At 33.5% G+C, this 13,473-nt stretch overlaps 1 protein-coding gene across 1 annotated transcript in view; it reads right to left on the bottom strand.

Annotated features, from left to right (window-relative positions):
• LOC143389708 (uncharacterized) overlaps positions 1-12,105 on the bottom strand; it is a 43,238-nt gene extending 31,133 nt beyond the window's left edge. The window contains exons 1-4 of the mRNA XM_077108377.1: positions 12,007-12,105; positions 11,313-11,419; positions 10,137-10,274; positions 7,623-7,687 (exon numbers count right to left, since the gene is read on the bottom strand). Of these exons, the coding sequence (XP_076964492.1) occupies positions 7,623-7,687; positions 10,137-10,274; positions 11,313-11,419; positions 12,007-12,105 (409 nt within the window). The remainder of the gene's footprint in view (positions 1-7,622; positions 7,688-10,136; positions 10,275-11,312; positions 11,420-12,006) is intronic.
• Positions 12,106-13,473: the final 1,368 nt, after the last annotated feature.

Raw genomic sequence — 13,473 nt, 5'->3', positions numbered from 1 at the left:
CATTCAAAATAAGAGGAGTATTTCAATTCATGCATTCTATTCACATTCTAGTCTTATTTCACATGGCAAGGTAGATGTGAAAGACCTTTTGATGGCATTTTTATAAACTATGACTTTGTTAAAAAGTATTTTTTAGTTGTAGTTGGACACAATTTCTTTATTTTATTTATTTTTATGTGGTGCTAAGGATCAAATCCAGTGTTATCATGTGCTAAGTGAGCACTATACTACTGAGCCACAACCCCAGCCCAAACTATTATTTATTGAGACTTTTAAATTCCATAAAGAAGAGTTTATCTGATCCCAGGAGACCAGGATGGTCCATTTAGTACTGTGTTATACAATATGATGTCAATTTTCTCAATCCTACTCATAAGTGGAAGATGTTTATAGACTCCACACTTCTTCAGCATGCAATCTATATGCCCTCATGTCCTATACTGATGTAAAAAAGTACTAAAAGTGGAAGACAACAGCTTTAAATGTAGCCCACTCACAGAGAATGTGCCTCAATTTCATGATGTTATGGGTTCAATCACTGGCACCACAAAAGCACTGAGATCTATTTTTTTTTTCAAATATATTTTCCCTTTCCTATTTAATTGTTACCTGAATGATTTATGGACATTTATACATATTCATAATTCTTTTTCTCATTTGTAGTTTTTTTGGTACTGGGGATTGACCTTGGGGATATTCAACAACTGAGCCACATCCCATCCCTGCTTTGTATTTTATTGAGAGAAAGGGTCTCACTGTGTTGCTTAGCACCTAGCCATTGCTGAGGCTGGCTTTGAACTCACAATTCTCCTGTCTCCGCCTCCAAAGCTGCTGGGATTATAGGTTTGTACCACTGAACCCAGAGATTTCTAGCATTATTGAAGCAACTTATTTTTCATAGGTCAATATTTTGACCTACCAATAAAGAAAAGTCCACAACTAGATAAATTCTCTGGCAATTCCTACCAAACCCTTAAAGAAGAACTAACACCAATACTCCTCAAATTATTCCATGAAATAGAAAAGGATGAAACACTTCCAAACTCAGTCTATGAAGGAAGAATAACCCTGATACCAAAACCAGACAGAGATACATCAAAGAAATAAATTGGACAAATATGCCCGATGAACATACATGCATCAACTCTTAATGAAATACTGAAAAAAAATACATATAAAAACATTTTAAAAACATAGTGCACCATGATCAAGTGGGGTTCATCTCAGGGACACAAGGTTGGTTCAACCTATGGAAATCAAAACAGAATTCATTAATAGACTTAAAAAACATAATTATCTCAATAGTTGAAGAAAGAGCATTTGACAGAATACAGCATTCATTCATGTTCAAAATGGTAAAAAAACTAGGGATAATACAAAGGTCACTGAACATTTTATTTTATTTTTAAAGAAAGAGTGAGAGAGAGCGAGAAAAAAGGAGAGAGAGAGAATTTTAACATTTTATTTTTTCAGTATTTGGCGGACACAACATTTTTGTCTGTATGTGGTGCTGAGGATCAAACCCGGGCCGCACGCATGCCAGGCGAGCGCGCTACCGCTTGAGCCACATCCCCAGCCCGTCACTGAACATTTTAAAAGCTCTATACCAAAAAACCCAAGACTAACATGATTCCAAGTGGAAAAAATGAAACGTTCTTTCTAAAAACTAGAAAAAGACAAGGGTGCCCTCTTTCTCCACTTCTAGTCAACATATGAATATTGAAATTCTAACCAGGGCAGTTTGGAAAAAGAGATTAAAGGGATATTAATATGAAAAGAAGAGCTCAAAAATATCCCTATTTGCTGACAACAATATTTTATATGTAGAAGACACAAAACTACAAAACAAAATTTTTAAAACTCATAACCACACTCAGCATAGTACCAGGATATAGAATTAACACTCATGAATCAATTATGATCCTGTAACCAAATTATGCATCAGCTGATGAATCACAATGGATTCAAAAAAATTTAAAAAATAAAATAATCAGGAAACAATCTAACAAGTAAAAGACCTCTATTATGAAAATTACCAAACACTAAAGAAAGAAATTGAGGAAGACCGTAGAAGATGGAATATTTCAAATGTTCATGGATTGGCAGAATTACTGTTACCAAAATTGACATACTACAAAAATGCTATAATTTTAATGCAACTCCTATTAAAATGTCAATGATATTTCACAAAGAAATCGAAAAAACAGTCATAAAATTCACTTGGAAAAACAAGAGGCACAAAATATTCAAAACAATCCTTAGTGAAAAAAAAGTGAAGGAGACAGCAGACATCACAAGATCCGATCTCAAATTATACTATAGTGCTACAAAAATGGCATGTGGCAGAATGTGGCAGAATCAAATTGAACCCCTATCCCTATCCCTACACAAAACTCAAACCTACAAAATGAGAGAAAATCTTTACCACCTGCACCTCAGAACATCAGTCTTCTGGATATATAAAGAATTCAAAACAAACCAGCACAGGAGGTTGAGGATCAAATGTTCAAATCCAGCTTCAACAATGGTGAGGCACTGAGCAACTCTATGTCTAAATAAAATGCAAAACAGAGCTGGGTATGGGGCTCAGTGTAAGAGAACTAGCCTTGCAGACGTAAGACCATGGGTTTAACCTTCAGCAATACGTAAAAATAAATAAATAAATAAATAAATAAATAAATAAATAATAAACAAGTAAATAAGTAAACTGTGTCCATCTACAACAAAAATAATAAAAATAAAATAAAAATAAAAATAAAACACAGGGCTGGGGATGTGGCTCAATGGTTGAATGCCCCTGAGTTGAATCCCCACTACTTGCCCCCATGAAAAAAAAAATCAAAAAACTTAACACACACACACACAAACACACACACAAACACACAACCCAATATAGTTAATATTCTCTTCTAGTGGTCATAAGATGTCAATAAATGTGCAAAGGAACTGAAACCGGTAGTTCACAGAACAAGAAATTCAATTGGTGAGCAAATATATTTTTAAATGCTCAATATCCAACCATCAGTGTATGAGGGTACCCTTTTCCCACATCCTCACCAGCACTTGTTGTTTGTCTTCATCATGGCTGCCATTCTTACTGGAGTGTGATAGTATCTTAGGGTAGTTTTAATTTGCATTTCTCTGATTGCTAGAGATGGTGAGCATTTTTTCATATATTTGTTGATTGATTGTATATCCTCTTCTGAGAAGTGTCTGTTCAGGTCCTAGGCCCATTTGTTGATTGGCTTATTTGTGTGTGTGTGTGTGTGTGTGTGTGTGTGTGTGTGTGTGTGTGTGTTTAGCTTTCTGAGTTCTTTGTATACCCTAGAGATTAGAGCTCTATCTGATGTGTGAGGGGTAAAAATTTGTTCCCAAGATGTAGGCTCCCTATTCACCTCACATATTATTTCTCTTGCTGAGAAAAAAACTTTTTAATTTGAATTCATCCCATTTGTTAATTCTTGGTTTTAACTCTTGTGCTGTAGGCATCTTATTAAGGAAGTTGGGGCCTAGCCCCACATGAGGAAGATTAGAGCCTACATTTTCTTCCATTAGATGCAGAATCCCTGGTTTAATTCCTAGACCCTTGATCCATTTTGAGTTAACTTTTGTGCATGGTGAGAGATAGGGATTCAATTTCATTTTGTTGCATATGGATTTCCAGTTTTACCAACACCATTTGTTGAGGATGCTCTCTTTTCTCCAGTGCATGCTTTTAGCACCTTTGTCTAATATAAGGTAGTTGTAGTTTTGTGGGTTAGTCTCTATGTCCTCTATCCTGTACCATTGGTCCACCAGCCTGTTTTGGTGCCAGTACCATGCTGTTTTTGTTACTATTGCTCAGTATTATGGTTTAAGATCTGGTATAGTGATACCATCTGTTTCACTCTTCCTGCTTAGAACTGCTTTTGCTATTCTGGGTCTCTTATATTTCCAGATGAATTTCATAATTGCTTTTTCTATTTCTGTGAGTAATGTCATTGGGATTTTGATCAGAATTGCACTGCTGGTGGGATTAGAAATTGGTGCAGCCAATTTGGAAAGTTGTATAGAGATTCCTTGGAAAACTGGGAATGTAATTACCATTTGAACCAGCTATTCCTCTTCTAGGACTATACTTAAAAGACCTAAAAACAGCATACTACAGGGAGTCAGCCACATCAATGTTTATAGTAGCACAATTCACAATAACTAGACTGTAGAGCCAACCTAGATGCTCTTCAATGGATGAATGGATAAAAATATGTAGCATATATACATAATGGAATATTACTCAGCACTAAAAAATAATAAGATCATGGCATTTGCAGGGAAAAGAATGGCATTAGAGCAGATTATGCTAAGTGAATTTAGCCAGTCCCCAAAAAACAAATGCCAAATGTCTTCTCTGATATAAGGGGGGTGACTCAAAATGGGGAAGAGAGGAAGAGCATGGGAAGAAGATTACCAATACAGAGGGAAGAGGGGTGGGAGGGAAAAGGAGGGAGAAAGGGAATTGCAGGGATGGTGGATTGAGAGCCTCTAATTGTTATACAAAATACATGTATGAAGATGTGAGAGAAAAAAAAAGAATAGTGCTACCTTAGATTAAGAAGAGAGAAGTGATGGAAGGGGAGAGGAGACGTTGGAAAGATAGGAAGGATAGTAGAATGAAATAGACATTATTATTATTGGTGTATATATGTGAATGCATTATCAATGTGAATCTACAATCTGTATACTCACAAAAATGAGATATTGTATCTCATGTGGTTCAAATGTATGATATGTCAAGGTCATTGTACTGTCATATGTAACTAAAAAAAAATAAAAATTAAAAAGGAATGTAGTGCAAAAAAAGTACATGTAAAATGGCATAAATTGACATAAACATACTTTATAGTCAGAGATAAAATTGTGCTTTATATGTGTAGTAAGTATTATAGTACATTCCACTATTGTCATGCACTTAAAAATTATAAAATCAATAAAAAGTAGAAAAAAACACAAAAATGCTCAATTTCTCTAGAAATTAGAAAATGCAAATTAAAACCTCATTGATATTCCATTCTTGGTCCAATCAAAATAGCAACTATCAAGAAAACAAGTAACAATAAATGCTGGAGAGAATGTGAGAAAAAAAGTTACACTCATACTTTGCTAGTGAGACTGCAAATTGGTGCAAGTACTCTGGAAAACAGTATGGAGATTCCTCTGAAAATTTGGAATGAAAACACCATTCAACTAGTTATCACCCCAGTTGAATCTTGATTTTATTTGTTGCAATTCAGAAGTCTTGTTGAGGAAATCAGTTCCTAAGTTGACATGATGGAGAGTTGGGCATATATATATACCTGTATATATCCAAATGACTTTAAATCAATATACTACAGCCACATAAATGTCTACAGCAGCCCAATTCACAATAGTTAAGCTAAGGAAACAACCTAGGTGAGCTTCAACAGATGAAAGGTTAAAGAAAATGTGCTACATATACACAATGGAGTATTTCTTATCCATAAAGAAGAATGAAATTTATGGCATTTGCTGGTAAATGGATGGAACTTGAGAATATTATACTTAGTGAAATAAGCCAATACCAAAAAAAACAAAGGCCAAAAGTTTTCTCTGATCCTAAATAGAATCAGATGTAGCCCATGTATGTAAAAAATACACTGTACTGTCATACATATCTGAAAAAATAAAATAAAACCTGGTGCTGAAATAAAATTAAAAATAAGAACAGAGATAAAAAGCTTTAACCTAACACACACATTTAGTAATGGAAAGAGATGACTAAAATTCAGTGGTCTGGACACACTAAAGCAAGACTAGAAATAAATGAAGAAACTCTTACAGAATTATGTGAGTTTGAGATCTTCATTTATGCAGGTTCTCAGCCTAGGTATCTCCCATATATTTGCAGACACTATATTATTGACAAGTATGGAGGAACCACCACAGAAAATGCATTTCAGATACTCTACTGCCTATATCACTATTTCACTAACATGACTCCACTGACAAAGAAAGTTGTTACTTAACAGTGCAAGCTATCACCACTCAGGAGTCACAGAGAAGACACAGGAAACTACAATAGAGACACCATTTGGAAAATAATTCAACATCACACATTTAACCAATAACATAAGACATATCATCCAGGGAAAACAGTTTCCTAAGCAGACACTCAAATAAATGTGGAAAAGATATATATCCCTGAAGACGTACACATTTCAATATAGAAATATAAGAAAGATAAAAAGCAAGGTAGCATGACTGTTTCATAGTTAATAACCCTAGAAACTATTTCCAAACATAATGCAATATACAAAAATGCCAGAATAAATTTCAAAAAAATGCTAAAATAGTGAATTAATTCAAAGATGAAGCAAAGAAAAACTGAGTAGATTAAGGAAAACAATGCAGGGCATAAAAGAACAATTCAATACAGATTCTGAAAAAGAATCAATTTGAAATCTTGGAAATAAAGAGCTCAATACTTCAAAGAAATATATCCAGATAAAGTTAGACCCATAGACTAGATCAAGTGAAAGAAAAAAATACTAGAGCTTGAAGTTGATGATGAAATATCACATTCAGACAATATCAACCACAATCAAAATAATATTAAACAAATTACAAAACCACTAGACACAATTCATAGACTATTTTATGAATCACTGGTACACATAATGGAGAAGAGGTACAGGCTACAGGCAATGAAAGCTTTCTCAGTGAATAAAAGAAACTATTTCTTATATCTTGTGAAAGTTATGGACAGTCAGGTATAAGATTTTAGGATACCAAATGGACATGGCCTGAAAAGAACTTCTCCAAATCATAGTCTATAAAATTACCAAAGGTACATTGAAATCTATAATAAGGGCCAAAGCAATTATAAACACATGAGAAAAATATTAGATTTCTGAATAGAAATTTTAAGGCCCAGGAAATGGTATATTTCAAACCCCAAATAAAAATGTTAAAAAGAGAAACAAAGACAATAATTGTAAAATGGATGGAAAGGGTTGTCAACATGTTAAGGTGAAAAAATCAGGAACAAACCCCAATTATCACATTCTCTCCTTAACATGTAGAATCTGGGAAGAAAATAAGAATGACTAGAAAATGATGGAGGGAAACATTAGGGAAAATGGTAGGTAACTGGGGATGAAAAAGGGAGTAGAGGGGAAAATGGAAGTACAGAGAGTGGTCAGGATTCAAGTATTGTATATGTGTGTATAGAAATATCACTGTGAAATTCATAATGTAGGAACTGAATAGGAGCTGATATTAACAGTTGACAAGAACACCTGGTTTTATAACAAGTCCAATCTGCTATCATGTGACCATATACAAAACAGAATGTATAATTTAAAAATATTCTTAATTCTGCAAAGACATAAAATTTCAGGGTCAAAATTAATGTAAAATTTCTTCAGACAATATCATTTAGATGATAAATTTCTTATAGTTAATTATTAAGATATCCTGGATTCTGTATGAGCAAGAAAGATATAAAAAATATGAATGGAATTTGATCATTATTTTTTTCCACTCTTCTTTTGTTGATCAAACTTTCTTACTCTTATTTACACAGGGCATGAACACCAAGAGTAACTCATTTTTTTAAGTCTTACCTGGATTGAAATTTACTGATGTTCTAGATTGTGCTTTCATGTATTGAAGAATTAAATTCCTGTTTCTATATTTGAAAAAAGTAATAAAATTGGTATTTTAATACTCATATGAAAACACTAACCAAATATAATTCAATACTTAATAATATTTTAGATCTAGTATCAGAACTTTTTCATATGCTCTCCTAATCTGTATGCCCTATAAACATTTTGTTAACTTGAAAATTATTTATACAATGTTTGTTCTTTTCTGTTTTTTGAGATGGTATTTCATGATGATGATCAGGCTGATCTTAAATACCCAGGCTCAAGCAATTGTCCTGCCTCAGGCTCTTAAGTAGCTGGAGTAAATGCATGTGTCACTGCACACATAATTAAAGAAAAAAAAAGATGAAACAATCATGAATTGAGAACAAGACAGGTAAATATATTAACTAGTGTAGCTTGAACTCAGAAAATGTCCTGTCTCTGTAAAAAATAGTTTTTTTATTCTTGCACAACTTTTTTCTCTTAGGCTTAAGGCCTTCTGAAAAATAAGGGTTGTATCACTTTAGTTCACCAGGTTGTTATGGAGATTTACTAAGATAATATTGAAACATATTAAACAAAATAGTAAAATAATGGCATACTTAACTACTTACAATCTCAACTAGAACTAATGTGTATTTTTCATAGGTTCTAATATTCAAAAGTTAAAATTATTTTAAAAAATGCCTGAGTCCTAATTTTCATGATCAATTGGGCTCTTCTTTGTGCTTTATAACTCAGAGAAAATCAACAATTAATTTATAACTCTATTTATAAATATCTTCTTAAATTAGAGAATATAATCATCCCATTCTGTGAGACTAATCAATAATAACAAAGGCAAGAAATTAACAAATGCCAAAAACTTGGACTTCTACTATTTCTTCTCTACCTAGTTGAACAGAATCAGCAGAGAAGTGTAGCTACATTTCCATGTTGATCTCCAACTGACTTGGAACACAAAATTTTCTTCAACACAATGGATACTGAGGAGTCATGATGGGGCTTAGCTCTCCTAGATTCAATGAATCTGCTTAATCTATTCCTTTTGAGGCAGACCTTAATAAATGCTGAAAACTTTAGACAGCGATTCCAACATATTGGAAATTGTCCATTACTTGGGAAAATTACTAGAAGTGCCAATCTAAAGTTGGCACTCACCATGGAAAACAGTGAGGTGGAACCCTCTGCAGTCAAAGGAAATCTATTTCAAGGGATGGAAGGATTTGGGGCACAGATCTGTTAGCCAAGATGAAAGAAAACTCTGATCTCTTCCAGAGATTACTTGAAGCTTTACTTGAAGCTTTCTAATAGATTTGAATGATTTTATTTTTATGACAGAAAAGACAAAGTCCTAAAAGGATAATGCACCACACAAAGGGTAAGGCTAATATGGGGATTCCACATAAGGTTCCTAAAGGGGGGACAGGGTCAGAGTGCTTATTATTTGTTGGCCAAAGCTAGAGGCCAAGCTGTCAAAGCAGAGTGCTTCTGCTTGGAAACAACTGTTGAATAAAAAAGCATGAGTGCATGAGAACCAGAAAGATTGTTGTAACTATTGAGTCTAAGTGTAGGGTTACCATGAAGACAGGGATTGGATCAGTCAGGGTATTTTGAAATAAAAGCTATTCACTACCAGGCTGCAAAGCCAGGTCTGGCAGAAACACCACAGCAACAGAACTGACAGAGACAAAGGAACAATTTAAAAATCTATTTATTTTCCTCCATCTGACTACAGAATTATCTTCCTTACACTTCAAGGATATCATTAGGTCCTTGATAAATTAAAGGGGGATGGTAGAATAGCTAACTTCAGCTAAACAGGGAATTTCAAGACCCAAATTGCAAATTATAAAATCATAGGTGTGTTACTATCTGTACCTATGAGAAGGGGTTATGCTTGAAATGAATTGGATAATGCTGGAAACCCTAAGAATAAAGGTTTACAAAGTCCTAAGATATTAGCTAGTGGTGTATCTCAGTGGTAGGAAAATTTCCCAGCATGCATGAGAAGAAAAAGAAAGGAGAAGGGGAAGAGAGAGGAGAGAACAAACCTTGAAGGTGACTCATGCACACATCACTACTAATTTTTTTAAATAACTAATCCATTTTAATTATGTATATATGACAGTAGAGTGCAATTTGATTCATTTGACACAACTGCAACAACTTTCATTTCTGATTTCACAAGATGTACCATTGCACCATATATGCAGTCATACCTGTACCAAGGTAATAATGTCTATCTCACTCCACCATCTTTCTTGCCTCCATTACCCCTCCCCTTCCTTCTCTTTGCCCAATCAAAGTATCATCACTGTTTCTTGCCTAGACTTCGAAGGGTTTCTGACTAATGAACTGTCCTAACTCACTACGGTTCCATACATAGTTATGCTATGAAATCTCACCTCATATATAAGATGCAACAGGTATAACTATTGTGGATATACATCTAATGTTGATTAGTACTGTAATCTAAATACTTACGCAGTATTTCCACTAGCAATGGCATAAGACAAGGCAATCTCTCCACAATTATCTGAAGCAGACACATTAACACCACAATGAAGAAGCAGCTCAGCTATTTGTGTTGATTTATGTTCCACAGCCAACATGAGGGCTGTTCTAAAATAAGAGAGATAACTTCAAATTTAGGTATTTTAATAAGTTTAGTTAAAAAGCCATTGTAATACATTTTACCAATTTAACATCTATCTTTACATACACTAACAGACGCATACATCTTGGAAGATCAAATCTTTATCTTTCTAAATCATTTGTAAGTCTATAAGGAAAACAAACACATAAAAAATAAATCACGTGTCCCAAAAGGGGAGATTTACAAACTTAAAATCCTTCAATGAACATTAATTATGATGAGGTCATTCATCTGGAGTTGGCAAAGATTTCAATGAATAAAGCTCCATTTCTTTCTTAGGGTGATGTAATATATTTTAACTCACAGTCAGCCAAAGGTCAAGGAGTAAAAAAGGTATTTGCAGGTATAACATAATAACAGGAGCACTGGTGATAATAATAATAATTGTTGCTTCAGTTCTTCACTCTGAGAAGCATTTGCCAGGCATTGAAATCAATGCTACATGTATAATCTTGCAAAACAGATTTCAAGCATATGTTACACTCTTTTTCATTATAAATGTTCAAAATTTGTTAAGACTAATTAGACGTCATTTAGGAAAAATCTGAAATCAATATTCTACAAATTAAGTAATTTAAATCAAATAGTCATATAAAGGAAAAATAATTTTCAATATTTATTTATACTCAACACAGCATTTCCAAAAGAAATCTATACCAGGAGAAGATGAAATATTTCAGAAAATTTAAAAAGTTCAATACTGAATAAAAGCACAAACTAAAAGTCTATATTTTACAAAACATGAAAACTCTAGCTAACATAATGTGATCAACAAAATCAAATAGTAATCATCAGCCAATAATTATAAGGGCATATGAATCATACTACATACTCTTATTTATGTTGCTCAGTTTGAATAATTGCTTTTCTTCTTAATTTTAGTTTATGTTCAAAAATTTCACTCTATTCCAATAATTATGTCATTCCCATTAATTTAATATTTTTAACTTGAGTGATTTTACTACAATATTAACATTTTTCCAAAAACATATAAAGTACTATACCTTCCGTTATCATCACCTGCATGAACATTTGCTTTATTCTTAATAAAAAATTCTACCATCATCTGTCTGTTTTTCTTTATGGCGAGTAAAAGTGGTGTTTGGCCCCTCTGAAAAACAACAAATATAGTTTATTCACAAAATTACTACTTTTCAACTGAAGTTAACCTTACAAAATACTGTATGAACATAAGCATATAATAATAATGTAAATTACAAGTAGCCACTCTCTTCCCTTCCCATTCTGCTTCCATACATGCTGCTCTTTCATTTTTAGATGCCTCTCCTCTGCCTAGAGTGGCCACATGAACTCCAGCATTTCTAAAACTGCTTCATACATTTACTGTTTCCATGGATCTTTGCCGCTGTCAAGCATTCATCACGGCATCTTGGAGTTATGTAACATGCACCCTCCTCAACCAAGAGCATCTTGAGGACATTAACTGTATTTTATATCCCAATATCCCCATTCTCTAATACATATTAGTAAAGGATATAAGTATTATATTTCATTAACAAGCCAAATTCTCAATTCACTAGTAGGGTGTATCAATCATATTCTGAAGAACGTCTACTTTTCCAGAAATACCAAACTGCATAGAAAAGATTCCTTGTTTTACTGTTAGAGAAAATTTACACAACTGTGCATGGTATGTCCAGTAGTACAGAAATAGCCTTACCATTGCTTAACACCTACTTGACATCGATTTTTCATTGTAGATATAAACATGTGGACAATTGAAGTTACAGGAATATATTTCTGAGAGCTTTCCAGCAACATGGAAGTTTTCTCCATGTTATACAAGTCCACTTGATTCTTTTTTATTTATGAAATCAGAATCCCAGATTCCAATGTAAGGAATGTCTGCTTAAAATTGATAGTCTGAGTAAACTATGTTGCTTTTTCATAATTGTTCCTGTGTCTTCTCTTATTATAAGATGAAAGATATTTATCTTACATGTCAGAAAGTTCAATACAAAAATATATTATTTTTATGCAACTGGAAAAATTTTTGCCAACTAATCCACTGAGATGGGATTAACAAAGAGAAATAACCAACTCAAAAAAAAAAAAAAAAACTAACACAGAGCTGGGATTATGGCTCAGTGGTAGAGCACTCACATAGCACATGTGAGGCCCTGGGTTTAATTCTCAGCAGCACATAAAATAAATAAAATCAATGTATTGTGTCCAATAATAATTAAAATATATTTTTAAAAACTCCAAACAAACAAAAAAACCACCCAGTCAATAACTGAGCAAAAGAACTAAACAGAAATTTCTCAAAAGAAACACAAATGTCCAAACTATATATGAAAAAGTCTTCTACATCTCTAGCAATTATGTTAATGCAAATAAAAACTACACTAAGACTTTATCTTACTCCAGCCACAATGGTAATTATCAAGAACATGAACATTAATATATACTGGTAAGAATGTGGGGCTGGGGATGTTGCTCAAGCGGTAGCACGCTCGCCAGGCATGCATGTGGCCCAGGTTCCTGTTGGTGGGACTACATACTAGTAAAACCACCTGGAAAACAGTTTGGAGATTCCCCAAAATCTAAGAAGGGAACCACAACATGAAACAGCTATCCCATGCCTCAGTATTTTCCCAAAATTAGTAAAACAAAATTTTACGTGTAACTGTATATTAATGCAGTCACATGTGTGTTTACAGTAACACAATTCACAACAGGTAAATTATGAAATTAACCCAAGTGCCTGTGAATGGATGAGAGGATTAAGAAATTGTGGTGCACATACATACAACGGAGTATTACTCAGCCATAAAAATGCATTATGTCATTTGTTGGTAAATGAGTTGGTATCCAAGAATATCATGCTAAGTGAAATAAGTCAAATAAGAAACTCAAAGGTCAAATGTTTCATATGTGGAAGCTGGAGTTAATTAAAGAAAAAGAAATGAAGAATAGAATATCAAAAGATGTAAAGAAGATCATTAATGTAGAAAAAGAAGATTGAGAGGCACAGAGAGAATGAAAAAGGGAAGGCAATGAAGAAGGAAATCTTTAAAATTCATGTTATATGCAAACATAAATATACCACAGGGAATTGCACCCTTATGTATATGTAAAAAGAATCAACCAAATATAAATAAATAGGTGAAAGGAGGTCCAGGAGAATAGGAGGGGGAGAAT

Source organism: Callospermophilus lateralis, unplaced genomic scaffold, assembly GCF_048772815.1.
Source record: "Callospermophilus lateralis isolate mCalLat2 unplaced genomic scaffold, mCalLat2.hap1 Scaffold_63, whole genome shotgun sequence".
Classification (NCBI taxonomy): Eukaryota; Metazoa; Chordata; class Mammalia; order Rodentia; family Sciuridae; genus Callospermophilus; species Callospermophilus lateralis.
Note: the sequence above shows the minus strand (reverse complement) of the source record. Positions and strands in the feature narration are given on the sequence as shown.